At 40.6% G+C, this 15,507-nt stretch overlaps 1 protein-coding gene across 3 annotated transcripts in view; it reads left to right on the top strand.

Annotated features, from left to right (window-relative positions):
- MCTP1 (multiple C2 and transmembrane domain containing 1) overlaps positions 1–15,507 on the top strand; it is a 534,361-nt gene that overhangs the window by 324,267 nt on the left and 194,587 nt on the right. For all 3 annotated transcript variants that reach the window (XM_029217598.1, XM_029217600.1, XM_029217599.1), the window contains one exon: positions 15,089–15,275. In XM_029217598.1, the coding sequence (XP_029073431.1) occupies positions 15,089–15,275 (187 nt within the window). The remainder of the gene's footprint in view (positions 1–15,088; positions 15,276–15,507) is intronic.

Below are 15,507 nucleotides of genomic sequence, written 5' to 3'. Positions count from 1 at the left end.
AGTCTAGCTAATGGTTTATCAATTTTGTTTATCTTCTCAAAGAACCAGCTTTTAGTTTTATTGATCTTTGCTATAATTTCCTTCATTTCTTTTTCATTTATTTCTGATCTGATCTTTATGATTTCTTTTCTTCTGCTAACTTTAGGGTTTTTGTGTTTTTCTTTCTCTAATTGCTTTAGGTGTAAGGTTAGGTTGTTTATTTGAGATGTGTCTTGTTTCTTGAGGTAGGATTTTATTGCTATAAACTTCCCTCTTAGAACTGCTTTTGCTGCATCCCATAGGTTTGGGGTGGTCGTGTTTTCATCGTCATTTGTTTCTAGGAATTTTTTGATTTCCTCTTCGATTTCTTCAGTGATCTCTTGGTTATTTAGTAGTGTATTGTTTAGCCTCCAGTTTTAAAAGTTTTTACAGATTTTTTTCCTGTAACTGGTATCTAGTCTCATAGCGTTGTGGTCAGAAAAGATACTTGATACAATTTCAATTTTCTTAAATTTACCAAGGCTTGATTTGTGACTTAAGATGTGATCTATCCTGAAGAATGTTCCATGAGTACTTGAGAAGAAAGTGTATTCTGTTGTTTTTGGATGGAATGTCCTAAAAATATCAATTAAATCCATCTTGTTTAATGTATCATTTTAAGCTTGTGTTTCCTTATTTATTTTCATTTTGGATGATCTGTCCATTGGTGAAAGTGGGGTGTTAAAGTCCCCTACTATGATTGTGTTGCTGTTGATTGCCCCTTTTATGGCTGTTAGCATTTGCCTTATGTATTGCAGTGCTCCTATGCTGGGTGCTTAAATATTTATAATTGTTATATCTTCTTCTTGGATTGATCCCTTGATCATTATATAGTGTCCTTCTTTGTCTCTTGTAATATTCTTTATTTTAAAGTCTATTTTGTCTGACATGAGAATTCCTACTCCAGCTTTCTTTTGATTTCCATTTGCCTGGAATATCTTTTTCCATCCCCTCACTTTCAGCCTGTACGTGTCCCTAGACCTGAAGCGGGTCTCCTGTAGACAGCATATATAACGGTCTTATGTTTGTATCCATTCAGCCTGTCTATGTCTTTTTGTTGAAGCATTTAATCCATTTACATTTATGGTAGTTATCGATATGTATGCTCCTATTACCATTTTCTTAATTGTTTTGGGTTTGTTATTGTAGGTCTTTTCCTTCTCTGTGTTTCCTGCCTAGAGAAGTTCCTTTAGCATTTGTGGTAAAGCTGGTTTGGTGGTGCTGAATTCTCTTAGCTTTTGCTTCTCTCTGAAGGTTTTTATTTCTCCATCGAATCTGAATGAGATCCTTGTTGGGTAGAGTTTTCTTGGTCGTAGGTTTTTCCCTTTCATCACTTTAAATATGTCCGGCCACTCCCTTCTGGCTTGAAGAGTTTCTGCTGAAAGATCAGCTGTTAACCTTATGGAAGTTCCCCAGTATGTTATTTGTTGTTCTTCCCTTGCTGCTTTTAATATTTTTTCTTTGTATTTAATTTTTGATAGTTTGATTGATATGTGTCTTTGCATGTTTCTCTTTGGATTTATCCTGTATGGGACTCTTTGTGCTTCCTGGACTTGAATAACTATTTCCTTTCCTATATTAGGGAAGTTTTCAACTATAATCTCTTCAAGGTTTTCTCAGTCCCTTTGTTTTTTTCTTCTTCTTCTGGGACCCCTATAATTCAAATGTTGGTGCGTTTAATGTCCCAGAGGTCTCTGAGACTGTCCCCAATTCTTTTCATCCTTTTTTCTTTATTTTGCTCTGTGGTAGTTATTTCCACTATTTTATCTTCCAGGTCACTTATCCATTCTTCTGCCTCAAGTTATTCTGCTATTGATTCCTCCTAGAGAATTTTAAATTTCATTTATTGTGTTGTTCATCATTGTTTGCTCTTTAGTTCTTCTAGGTCCTTGTTAAACGTTTCTTGTATTTTCTCCATTCTATTTCCAAGATTTTTGGATCATCTTTACTATCATTACTCTGAATTCTTTTTCAGGTAGACTGCCTATATCCTCTTCATTTGTTTGGTCTGGTGGGTTTTTACCTTGCTCCTTCATCTGCTGTGTGTTTCTCTGTCTTCTCATTTTGCTCAGCTTACTGTGTTTGGGGTCTCCTTTTCATAGGCTGCAGGTTCGTAGTTCCTGTTGTTTTTGGTGTCTGCCGCCAGTGGGTAAGGTTGGTTTAGTGGGTTGTGTAGGCTTCCTGGTGGAGGGGACTGGTGCCTGTGTTCTGGTGGATGAGGCTGGATCTTGTCTTTCTGGTGGGCAGGACTGCATCCGGTGCTGTGTTTTGGCATGTCTGTGACCTTATTATGATTTTAGTCAGCCTCTCTGCTAGTGGGTGGTGTTGTGTTCCTGTCTTGCTAGTTGTTTCACATAGGGTGTCCAGCACTGTAGCTTGCTGGCCGTTGAGTGGAGCTGGGTCTTAGCGTTGAGATGGAGATCTCAGGGAGAGCTTTTGATGTTTGATATTATATGGAGCCAGGAGGTCTCTGGTGGACCAATGTCCTGAACTTTGCTCTCCCACCTCAGAGGCACAGGCCTGACACCCAGCCAGAGCAGCAAGACCCTGTCAGCCACACGGCTCAGAAGAAAAGGGAGAAAAAAAGGAAGAAAGAAAAGAAAAGAAAATTATTAAAAAATATTATTAAAAATAAAAAATTAAAAAGTAATTTTAAAAAAGAAAGAAAGAAGAGAGCAACCTAACTAAAAAGTAAATCCACCAATGAAAACAAGTGCTAAAAACTATACTAAAAAAAAAAACCAGGCAGACAGAACCCTAGGACAAATGGTAAAAGTAAAGCTAAACAGACAAAATCATACAAAGTCCACTGCCTCAATTTTGGGATGATTTGTTGTCTATTCAGGTATTCCACAGATGCAGGGTACATCAAGTTGTTTGTGGAGATTTAATCCGCTGCTTCTGAGGCTGCTGGGAGAGATTTCCCTTTCTCTTCTTTGTTCGCGCAGTTCCCGGGGTTCAACTTTGGATTTGGCCCCGCCTCTGCGTGTAGGTCGCCTGAGGGAGTCTATTCTTCGCTCAGACAGGACGGGGTTAAAGGAGCCGCTGATTCGGGGGCTCTGGCGCACTCAGGCCTGGGGGGGGGAGGGGCACGGAGTGCGGGGCGAGCCTGCGGTGGCAGAGGCCAGCGTGACGTTGCACCAGCCTGAGGCGCGCCGTGCGTGCGTTCTCCCGGGAAAGTTGTGCCTGGATCCCGGGACCCTGGCAGTGGCGGGCTGCAGAGGCTCCTGGGAGGGGCGGTGTGGAGAGTGACCTGTGCTTGCTGCACACAGGCAGCTTGGTGGTGGCAGCAGCAGCCTTAGCGTCTCATGCCAGTCTCTGGGGTCCGTGCTGTTAGCCGCGGCTCGCGCCCGTCTCTGGAGCTCGTTTAGGCGGCGCTCTTAATCCCCTCTCCTTGCGCACCGGGAAACAATGGTCTCTTGCCTCTTAGGCAGGTGCAGACTTTTTCCTGGACTCCCTCCCGGCTAGCTGTGGCGCACTAACCCCTTCAGGCTGTGTTCACGCAGCCAACCCCAGTCCTCTCCCTGGGATCCAACCTCCGAAGCCCGAGCCTCAGCTCCCAGCCCCGCCCACCCCGGCGGGTGAGCAGACAAGCCTCTCGGGCTGGTGAGTGCCAGTCGGCACTGATCCTCTGTGCGGGAATCTCTCCACTTTGCCCTCCGCATCCCTGTGGCTGCGCTCTCCTCCGTGGCTCCGAAGCTTCCCCCCTCCGCCGCCCGCAGTCTCCGCCCGCGAAGGGGCTTCCTAGTATGTGGAAACCTTTCCTCCTTCACGGCTCCCTCCCACTGGTGCAGGTCCCGTCCCTATTCTTTTGTCTCTGTTTTTTCTTTTTTCTTTTGCCCTACCCAGGTACGTGGGGAGTTTCTTGCTTTTTGGGAGGTCTGAGGTCTTCTGCCAGCGTTCAGTAGGTGTTCTGTAGGAGGTGTTCCACGTGTAGATGTATTTCTGGTGTATCTGTGGGGAGGAAGGTGATCTCCGCGTCTTACTCCTCCGCCATCTTGAAGGTCTCCCACATATAATGATTTTTGAAATGTGTTTTTGTAAGTGTATACTCTATAACAGGGCTTTGTTTATTACAAAGATGAGACTGGCTATGAATGAAAGAGCCACTTGCAAATCTGGAGTGTCAACACAGTGAAAACTATTTTTACACTGAACAGTAGCCACTCCCATTCTCACTTGATCCCACGTAGTCAGGCTTTTGCCCCCAACAAACTGCTCTTGTCAAGGTCACCTGTGACCACCACGTTGCTAAATTCAATGGCCAGTGTTTAACCTACATCTTACCTGATCAGCAGCTGCGCTGGACTTGTCTGATAGCTTCGTTCCTTAAAACAGGTTTTTTCAGTTGGCTTCCAGAACAGAGGGCTCTGTTTTCCTCTTACCTCATCACATGCTCTTTCTTCATCTCCCCCGCAGATTTTTCCTCGTTTTCCTCCTGATTTAATTCTGGAGACCCTCAGAGCTCACTCGCTGGGCATCTTCTCTGTCTATACCTGCCCCCATGGTGCCTTCACCCACCCTTGTGCTTTCCATACCACCTAAGATTGACAACGACAAACATATAGATCCACTCCTTAACTCCACGTCCAACTGCCTGCTTGAAATCTCCATTTGGACGTCTAATAGGCTTCTCCAATTCAGCAGGTCCAAAGCCAGACTTCTCACCCGCAGCGCCCCAGATCTGCTCCTCCATCGGGATTCTCTCTCGTTCGTTGCTAACACTAAAAATCTTGGAGTCATTTTTTATTCTTTTCTGTCATTCTCATCAAGTCCATTCAGCAACTTGCAAACTTCTCCTTCAGAATATAGTCAGAAATCACCCTTATCATCTCAATCATTCTGTTTCCTGTTGAAGCCACTGTCAGTTTCATGTGGGCAGCGGCAAGAGCCTCCTGTTCTCCTTCCTTCCACATAACATCAACAAAATAATTTAACTCCTCTGCTCAAAGCCCTGTAGTTGTTTCCCATCTCAGTCTGTGTACAACCAGTATCCTCACAGAGCCCTCTGATGCTCTTGGTGATCTGGCCCTGCGATCCCTCTGCCCTGAACTTCTGCTACTTTGCCCCTCCCTCCCTCTGCTCTGTCCCAGCCTCTTTGCTGTTCCTCAGGTGCACCGTATACCTCCCCACCTCAGGATCTTTCCCTCCATCTGTGACACTCTTTCTTCAGGTGTCCACCTGCCTTGCTTCTTTACCTTCTTTAGGTCTATGCACAAATGTCACATCAGGGAGACAGCCATACCAACCCTATTTAAAATCGAAACTTCTTTTCCTTGACATTACGTTTCTTCTATCCTGCTTTGTTTTCTCCATCGAAGTAATCACTATTTGACATACTATGCATTTCACTTACTTATTTTATCATGTATTTTCCATCACTTGAATGTGAGCTTCATGAAGGCAGGGGTTTTTGAGTGCTTTGTTCATTGTGGCATCCTCAATACCTATTAAGGTATGTGGCAAGTAATAGGTGCTTAATAAATATTTGCTAAATACCTGAAGTTTGACTGAATACTGGAAATTATGGCTGTTCCTTCTCTAAATAAATATAGCATTTGACACCTGATGTAAATGCAAAGGCAATTAGAACAGCATGCCTTAGTGAAAAGTACAAAGTTTCAGTATAATTAAGAAAGATATTTGCATATAATTCAAAAGGGAGAATTAATGGGTTAAAATGTCTAGGTGTCTGAGTAATCTTTGTACTTAAAATATACTGAATGGTTGCATTTGAATAAAAAGTAGCCTATGCATTTACCAAGATACTTATAACTTTTTCACCATTATAATATCAAGTGAGTTAATGCCATCTGGTTGTTAAATTTTACACAAAAATAAATGTACCATGAATGGAAAGAAACAATAATAATAGTGCTTTACACTGTATAGGGCACTATTATTACATACATTAGTTCAATATTAGGGGGTAACAAGGATGCTTCCTATTGTACCAATTTTGCCGGTACAAAAAGTGAGGCAGGTTTAGAAGTATAGCAAAAAAGGAGGTTTAGAGATTGTTCAGCTAGTGTGAATTTGGGGTGATTGATCTGAGACTCAAATCCAGGACTCCTGATTTTAAAGTCAACGCGCCTTTCACCTCGGTCTGGTATTCAGTATGTCCTGAAGCCATTAAGGGCTCGATAAAGTGCCAAGAAGTCAGTAAACCCACTTGGGTGGTGTGCACCGTACTGCAAGTTTGAACAACAAATTTTACCTGTCGCTAAACTACAGATTTCAAGTGAAGGTGAAATAATGTTAATCTGCATGTAATTATTTAACTTTCTTATCACCTGCATTTTGGCAGGCAAGACGGACTGCCACCTTTACGATAATCAGCTAATAAATCCTCATGATTGTTACACTTCTATGCAGAGCAGTAATCTGAACAAATTGTCTGCTGACAGCTGTGGTAAATTGCCAAGAATGAGTGCTGTCAGAGAACAAGTTGTTTTTATGAACGTGCAGAGTAAGTAAATCCCATGTCAAGCAATTTCATTCAGTCAGAGTTATTTGCAATCCAATATAGCAAGGTTTATAGCATTATTTATTAGTGTGCAAAATGCTTTTTTATCTTTAAAGTGGCATTGATTTGGGGCACATATATTTTAGGTTAGTGGATTACTACTAACTTTATTTGTTGCATTGTGATCAGGGCCGAGGCATTGGTACTGCCCATGACAATAAAGTGCTATAGAGGTACACTTCAGTAGAGAGTTCTATTTCAACACAATTTTTATTACTAATATAGAAGAAAAAGTTATCCCAAATGGGCAAGTTCCGGGTGAAGAACAAATGCTTTCAACCATAAAAAAAATCTATGACTCTATATTTAATGCCAAAGGAAAGAGAATGTGGAATGAGTACCTCCTATGTACTATACATAGTACATGTATGTCTGTCCGGGTATAGTGTGGAAAATGAGGAAAACAGCCTTTGACTTTGCGTGTTAACCAAATTAATGTTTTCTTAAAGTTGAAGGTCACTGCGTTTGAGCATTTGACACTCTATAGATTCTGATTTGCAGTGTTTCTTGTGATATAAATACTACGATGATTGTTCTACTTCCTATGTAAATAAGTGTAGGAGCAGTCCTGCCTCATTATTAATTTGAAAAAAGCACAAAGATAACTAGTCAGAAAATTCTAAACTGAAGAGAGTGTTTAATGAAATCTTTCTATTTCACCATTTTTCTTACTAAGGATTGAGTGAAATATTTTATTTGGGAGAGAGACAGTATTTCAGTAAAGAATGTCATTGATCCTTGTCTTGGCTTTTCCTAAACTCAAGCTAAGCCAAATATATTAAGATTTTAATCCATTTTCTTTCATGGCTTACTATATTTTCTGCTAAAGATTTTCTCAGAAAGTTTATACTCACTGCAGTATTTTGTCTACGATAGGCATTTCCAAAGACAGTTTCCATGCACCATGCAGTTTCCAAAGACAGTGTGTGTATTAAATAGCTTACCTTCGAGGCAATGAACGGGGAAGCTCCCAAGTTTGTAGAAGTGTGCTCTGATAAAGCCATCTCCCCAAAGACAGTTGGACAGTGACAACTGCTGACAACAGAAAGGCAGTAACTGCATTAGCAGTTAGTAATGTCAGAGGTGGCGTGTACACTGCATAATCGTGAAACTTGAAAACACATTAGTGGTTACCTATTGAATTCTTTAAAATGCAAAGATTCTAAAGAATTATGTATCATATTGATTTATAATATGAGATCTTATACTATGTGTTTGTTTTACTAACGTAAAGTAGCTCTCATGCAGTAAATCTCAAAAAGCTTCCTAATTTTATCGTTAAATTTGGTCCAGATTAGTAAAATGTGTTTCTAGAAATGACCCCTCCACCAAAGAAATTCTATAGAGGCTTGTCTTCCTGTCCTGAAGGCTTCATTTTTAAATGTCCTCTTATCATGATGGCTTCGTAATATCATGAGCTAGTACTTCAGGGCACAAAACACACTTAGAAGTTCCTTGTTAGAGGAGATGTAAATTTTTGTTGCAGATATTCTTCCTGATAATTTTAAGTTGAATTTTGTTTGAATTCTTGCTATATCTGATTATGCCACATTATTGGTTTGTAAATCAGAATCAGAGTGTAGCTGACAGACAGATGGGCTAGGAGTAAACGTGTCAACTCTGTGTGTTCTTGTTTATCATTCTGTTCACTTATGCTTGTTCAATTAGTATTATACTCAATCCACAGTTTCTTTACTGGGATCTTTTATTTTTATTTTACATTGGAGTATAGTTGATTTGCAATGTTGTGTTAGTTTCAGGCGTACAGCAAAATGATTTAGTTATACATATACATATATCTATTCTTTTTCAGATTCTTTTCCCTTATAGGTTGTTACAGAGTACTGAGTAGTGGTCCCTGTGCTATACAGTAGGTCCTTGTTGATTACCTATTTTATACATAGTAGTGTGTGTATGTTAATCCCAACCTCCTAACTTCCTGGGATTTTTAAAGCCACTGTCCATTTTGTGAGGATTAGTTCAGTTAAAACTAGATGATATAATCCGTAAGTCCACCTAACCGAGCATATGTGGACTGCAGTTCACTGAAAGCCAGTCAGCAAGTTCAGGGGCCACTGTCAACCCCTCCATGTCATGCAGCTTCTGCTCATCCCTCAAAATACTTGCAGGTCACATGTGACATATCTGATGTATGGGCTACCAGTGTTAATGCATTTATAAAATATTTATGAAGTTTGAATCCTGTCCTATTTTAAATTAAAAAGTACATCCAAATAGGCCTAACATTTACTTCCTGTACCCCGTGTGTACATCAACGGTGCTAATCACAAAACTGTTTCATCTGGGTAAAACTATCATTGGTTACTGGTTTAGGCATGGCAGAAGGAAAGGTGGGGAGAAAAGAGGTGACAAGAATACTGAAATTTTTCTCCTTGAACTTAGGGGAAAACGTCACCAAATAAATGTGATATATTCCTTTCATGTGACTAAGTAATGCATATAGTTTTTAAAAGGTGCAAAGAATTTCAAGCTTTGCTATGGAAGTCAGTAAATGTGAAGTCTTGCCATCACTTAATTCCTCTGAGCCTCAGTTTCCCCATTTGTGGAATGTAAGAAAATAGCTCTCCAATCTCAGTTTTGAGTCTCTTTTGATTCTTCTATTGATGAATGATTGACTGACTGATGAGTTCGGAACAGACAGTACGTTTTAAAATTGTACAATATCAAACTAAGGCATATGAGATAATAAAACTACATATTATAGTTACATAGTACTTTCATCTTTTCAAAGTAGTTTTTCATCTGTTATTCCTGTGTTTTTACAATTCTATGCAAAGAGAAGGCATAAACGAGGAAAGCTGATGCACAAAAAGTTTGTAACTTGCTTGATATCACAATACTAATGAATAACTCAGCTTTGTTAAAACTTTGGTGTTCTGAACCCCTGACGCGAACTCTGAAGCCGAATGACTTCGCTAAAAGCAACACACTAGGTCTGCGGTAGTTCCGGAAATAAGGATGTGAGAAACCAGAAGGCTTAGAAAGGGCTGAATCCCCCAAATTTAACAGAGGCCTGACACACAGTGCACTTAATAAATAGTTAATGAATGAGTGAATGAGTGAGTGTTGGAAAGAAATCAACCCACTCTCTGGGAAGACAATATAGAAATGGTAGCATGAGCACATTACATGCTAATCCTGGCTCTGCCACTGTCACCTTTCTGAACCTCTGTCTCCTCATCCATAAGTACTTTAATACTTACAGAGCACCAACTATATTCCAGCTCTATGCTAGGTGCCTGCCCTTGAGGTGTATCCGGAGATTGACAGGAAAAGACATCTCAGTGAGAATTAGTTAAAAATTAGCCAAGCAAACATAGGTAGATACATCATCTCAGGCAGAGGGGTTGCTTCATGCAAACACAAAGAAACAGGTGAGCCCTAGCATGGATGATGGGAGAATTAGCTGTCAGGAATTACTTAAGTAGTAAGTGTAAGTCAACAAATGACACCCAAGCTGATGGTAGGTTGTGGAGTGCCCCATTGCCTTACTAAGGATATTTTATAGGTGGTGGGGAGCCAGGAGTGGGACATGGTCAGGTTTGGGTTTTGGACATCTGTAACTGTGGGGATTAAATGGTACCAATAATTTTTGCCTTCGACCAGGTTCCCTAGGAAACAGAGCTTGAGGCAGGGATTAGGTGCTGATACTTAATTGGGAGGTACAATCCCAGGTCCTGAGAGTGAGAGAGAAAGAACATGAGGCAGGGAAGACTAGGAAGCAATGCACGGTGATAAGTTACTGGGCTGGCCATGTTCCCTGTGTTTCAGAGACACAGTGGTTGCCCAGCAGGTGTGCCCACTTGGCCACATGTGGATAGGCAATATGGAGAATCCTGCTTTGGAATGGTTTGTGAGAGGGTTGAAGGCATGGGGAGCTATCTTCCCATCACCTATGCCATTGATCTAAGTTCACCCCATAAGGAGAAAACTTCTGCATTGTTTCATCTGGTTTCTTTGGCAGTTGATCAGGAAGCCAGATCCCATACTCCACGGTGTGGCTTTATATCCAAGTGCAGAAGTGGCCTTAGAAGCCAGAAATTTGGGGCATGTGGCAGTTGGGCCTAGATGCACAGTGGCAGCCAAGCAGAGTGCTCAGCCCATTTGGGCAAGTGAAAGTTAGGACAGTCCTAGGCCAGCCCCAGGTGGAAGACCTATGAGGACTCAAGCCCAGCTGTATGGTCACAGTGGTGGGATGAAGACCAGCCCCTTGGAAAGACCCAGCCAAAGTCGAGGCTGAGGCAAAGCAGGCAGCTGAGGACCCAGGAGTTCCTTGTGGAACCCAGATATAAAGCAGATGTAAGGGGAGCTGTTCTTTGAACAAAAGAGGAGAATCCACACTCCCTTTTTCACTCCATGCATGGTGACCTGGATGCACCCCCTCCCAGTGCTCCTTAGAAGACAATTTGATATTAGGTTAGATTGTCTGCCTTCTGGCACCAGCATTCAGACTTTTTTCAGCAGGGTAGAGGCGTAATACATCTGAGGAATAATATTTCATTGCCTGTAAGATGAATTTGTTCTCTTACCATTTTATTGGTCTGTGGAATTGCAAAGAAAGGAAGATGTAAATAAGGGTAAACATGGATAGAGTTAAAATAAATTGTGGAATTTGAGGTTTTTGAGAATTTGAAGTTCATCTAGTTCAATTCCCTCATATCACAGATGAGAAACCTGGAATTCCAGGGGCTAAGTTGTCTTGGAAAAGGTCATCCAACTAATTAGTGACAGATGGAAGGCTAGAACCAAGGGAATCTGATGCCCAGTCTCGGGCTCTTTCCCCTGTGAATGTGTCTGTGTATATATTTTTGGAGTTCATGAACTTGCTTCAATACTTTTAAAAATTTGCCTTTTCATTTTCATAACAATATAAAACCATCAATTTTTGCTTATTCTGAACCATCTGAATGATCACCTAGTATTTCTGTAACCAAACTATAGTGAATCCTTCCTTTGTTGAGAACATAATAATACAGGTAAGCCAGGTACGGGTGAATCTGCCTGTTGGACTGCTATAACCGAACACCATAGACTGGGTGGATGGAATTCAACAGAAATTTATTTTTCACAGTTCTGGGGGTTGAGAAGTCCAAGATCAAGACAAAAGCAGATTTGGTGTCTGGTTTCATGGTTCATAAACTGCTGTTTTCTTCTGTGTCCTCACATGACAGAAGGGGTGAGGGATCTCTCTTGTGCCTTTTTTTATAAGGGCACTAATCCCATTCATGAGGGCTCCACTCTCATGACCTAATCACTTCCCAACCAACCCACTTCTTAATATCATCACATTGGGCACTAGGTTTCAACATATGAATTTTGGAGAGTACACAAACATTCAAACCATAGCACTGGCCCCTAGTAATTAGTCCTGAATTCACTTTGCAATACAGTATGTTGCAGGAGTTCCATCTTTGTTCATATTTATTCAATAACAACAAAGGAATAGCAAAAGCTTTTTCTCCACCAAATTCCAGCAATAATCTGATTCGATACCCATTTAATGCAGATATCAGTGATGCTGTAATGCTGACTTTATCCTGAAGTTAATAGGACAATTTTGCTTGGTTATCAGGTGACATTTTGCTTTAAATGGCATCTGAGGATTACTCCTCAGCAGAGTTTTTAGATGAATAGGAGATCTGAGTAACCTCAACTAGCAAAAAGCATCTTGAATTCATTAATGCTCTCTTTTCAAAATATTTGTATACATAGGCATTTTCTATATTAGAATGATTATAGTCAAAATTCTGAACCATTAAATATAGGACAGAACCTGGGACTGTTTCTACGAGTGTACCCAATATTGAAAATTTAGTTGCAGCAGAAAGGTATAATCCTTCCTATAGATGTACAATGGTAATTTAAATTTTTTTAGTTCCATAGCTTTTAAAATTCAATTTGTAATTTTTTCTTAGTTTATCGTCTTCTAAGAGCAATTACTTACAGCATTCTTCCTAGTTTATACATATTTTTAAAGCATAAAAATAACACGCTTCTGTACTTGAAACCGGAGTTAATGTGTCCTGTTCAAAACAAGTCTGGAGGGGTTTCCCAGGTGGCGCAGTGGTTGGGAGTCCGCCTGTCGATGCAGGGGACGCGGGTTCGTGCCCCAGTCCGGGAGGATCCCACGTGCCGCGGAGCGGCTGGGCCCGTGAGCTGTGGCCGCTGAGCCTGCGCGTCCGGAGCCTGTGCTCCACAGCGGGAGAGGCCACAGCAGTGAGAGGCCCGCGTACCGCAAAAACAAAACAAAACAAAACAACAAAAAAACAAGTCTGGATATCACCCCATTTAAGAGCTGCCTCACATAGCACATTCCTCCAGGATGCACAATTACAGCAATGACAGACTGGTTAAGGAAAAAGCCTAGATCTTAGATTCCAGAGTGCTAGGTTCAGGTCTGGCTCTGCTAATAACTAACTGTGTATCTCCATTGATTCATGTGACTTCTCTGGCCCTCAGTTTCCTCATTGGTAAATTAAGGAGACTTTGAGGATCACAAATCCTTATGCCTATTGGCACTGGGTACAGAATTAAGTGAAATAGTCCAGCTGTAAGTTAGACAGTATTGGGGACAATAACTCAGAGGACATTTGCTCTCTCTTTAAAGTTATTTAAATTCAAAACGTTTTTAGCACAATAAAAACAACAAATCTATGGACCAGCTTTGATCTGAGAGTGGCCAGTTTGCAGTTCCTGGACTGCATCTTTAGAACACCTTCCCCAACTCTAAAGAATTAAGTGCAATGACTCTAATATATATAAAAGAGGAGGAAGGCCAACACCTAAATGACCAGCACTTAATGGTAATAGGCATAAAAGGAAATCCTCCAGAAGGTTTCAATGTGTTTTAAGAGTGATGCAGTATCATACATAGGAATAGGGCATGAGCAGGACTGGAAATGCATGATCAGAGCGAGTGAAATACCTTTCTTGGTCCCAAGTTAACTAACCAAAAGTACTATCTGAACTGTCATCCCTGTTCAATTCTCCAGTGTTATACTCTCAATCTAGTCCAAAGATTCATTCACATTCAACAAATTATAGGTTAGGCACTGTGCCAGATGCTGGAAAGATCTGTAGAAAATCATATTCATGTTTCTCCTTTTTATTAGAGAATGCATTTGATTAGCTGTTCTTCACCATTGCATTTTTTAACCCTAAATTTGTTCCAGGTATTATTAAGAACTAATTCCAATTAAAATTTGAATATTAAATAAGGCATTTGATATGTTTTTTCATCATTTAGAATCTAAGGGGACAGCATGAGAGTATTTTGAAATGGATATTGTGTTTGCAGAAACAGTGAGGTTACTTGATATACATCCTAACTTTAGGAAGATGTTTTCCTGACTTAGTACAGACCCTAATTTCCTGCTGTCTCGATAGTTAGCATTTAGTGCATGCAGATTTTCTATCACTGACCAGGACGTTTCTATTCTTCTTCATTTCTTGCATCTATATTCCTCTTTCTCTCAGTTGTTCCTAGTCTGGCTATCTTTCATGTCATTTTTGATAGGCAAAAATAAAACATAAATGTCAAACTTTGATTCAGTTTCTAAAATCACTCTCACTAAAGATGTTTGAACTCAACCATAAGCTTTGAGGCCCTATTCACAGATGTTTAACTTAAAAGCAAAATAATAAACAATAAATAGAGTGAAGAATAAGAAGGGGCAAAAATTTAATCTGTCCCTAATAGCTGACCACCCCTTGTTTATGACGATACCACATCTATTCTTATAATTGGCTATTTCCTGTTTCAAATGTCTTTTATTCATGTCTGCCCCCTTTCTCTCTGTTTATTGCCCTTGTGGTTTTGGTCACCACAGTATCTTTCTCTTCCAAATCAATTGACATTTTTATGAGAAGAGTCTGCAAAGTGTTCAGCTCTGAGGAGGTGATATATCGAGCATGGGTTGCCATACTATTACAAAGTCTCTCTTCGGGCAACTCTTGTACGTAACACTTCAGCTATAATGTTTTCAGAGGATTTGTTTGTTTGTTAACTTAGATTTATGCAGTGTTCTGTGAATAAATTGGCATGGTTTTAAAAATGTAAAACATATGGCATCATCATAGTAAATGGTCTATTCTCTGCTTAATAACATTTCAGAACGAGGGCAAAACACCTATTGTTTTAGAGTGACATAAAAATTCACTCTTGGTAGTTTGCCTCTTTAGACAGCTCATGTTAGTCTCTCTGTAAGCAAAGCCCCACTGATCTGGGCCATCTAGGGACTGAAAGCCCCTACTGATTTATAAATATGGTGATAGTGGGTAATAATCAAATCAGAAAAGCACATTTTTTGCATCTTACAAGAAATAAGCAATTAGATACTAAAATAATCAGAGTCTGAATTTTGTGAAGTCAGCTGACATGAAATACATATGCTTCCAGTGGTCCAAATGGTATTTCCATTGATTTATTTTTCACATAGCTCTGAGCAGCCTGCACCTCCACTGTTTGATGTGGCAAAAAAAAAAAAAAAAAGCCTTTTGCTAATTCAAAACATTTCTTTTTAGGTGCCAGATCGACCTGTCGGCTCTCAGTAGGGAACAGACACACAAGCTAGAATTGCAGCTGGAGGAAGGGGAGGGGCACCTGGTGTTGCTGGTCACCCTGACAGCTTCGGCCACAGTCAGCATCTCTGACCTCTCCATCAACTCCCTGGAGGACCCAAAAGAACGCGAGGAAATATTAAAGAGATATGTACGTATGTAAGCCTCCTCCTTCAGGGTCATGGGTGACTAGAAGAGGTTGTAAATAATTTACATAGAGTGATAGAAGTACATCTGCAAAGCTGTCTGACAGATGAATCAGCAGAAGCAGAAGGCTAGGCAGATGCAAATACTGTGGATATCTTTGCAGAAGCACTTGGGGTACCCATGGATATCTAGACATCTGGTCTTCTCTCGACTCTCTTCCAGAGCAAGTTCTAGAT

Source organism: Monodon monoceros, unplaced genomic scaffold (genome assembly GCF_005190385.1).
Source record: "Monodon monoceros isolate NGI ecotype Baffin Bay Population unplaced genomic scaffold, NGI_Narwhal_1 Super_Scaffold_12, whole genome shotgun sequence".
Taxonomy (NCBI): domain Eukaryota; kingdom Metazoa; phylum Chordata; class Mammalia; order Artiodactyla; family Monodontidae; genus Monodon; species Monodon monoceros.
The sequence above is the reverse complement of the archived record's forward strand: the minus strand, read 5'-3'. Positions and strand labels throughout refer to the sequence as shown.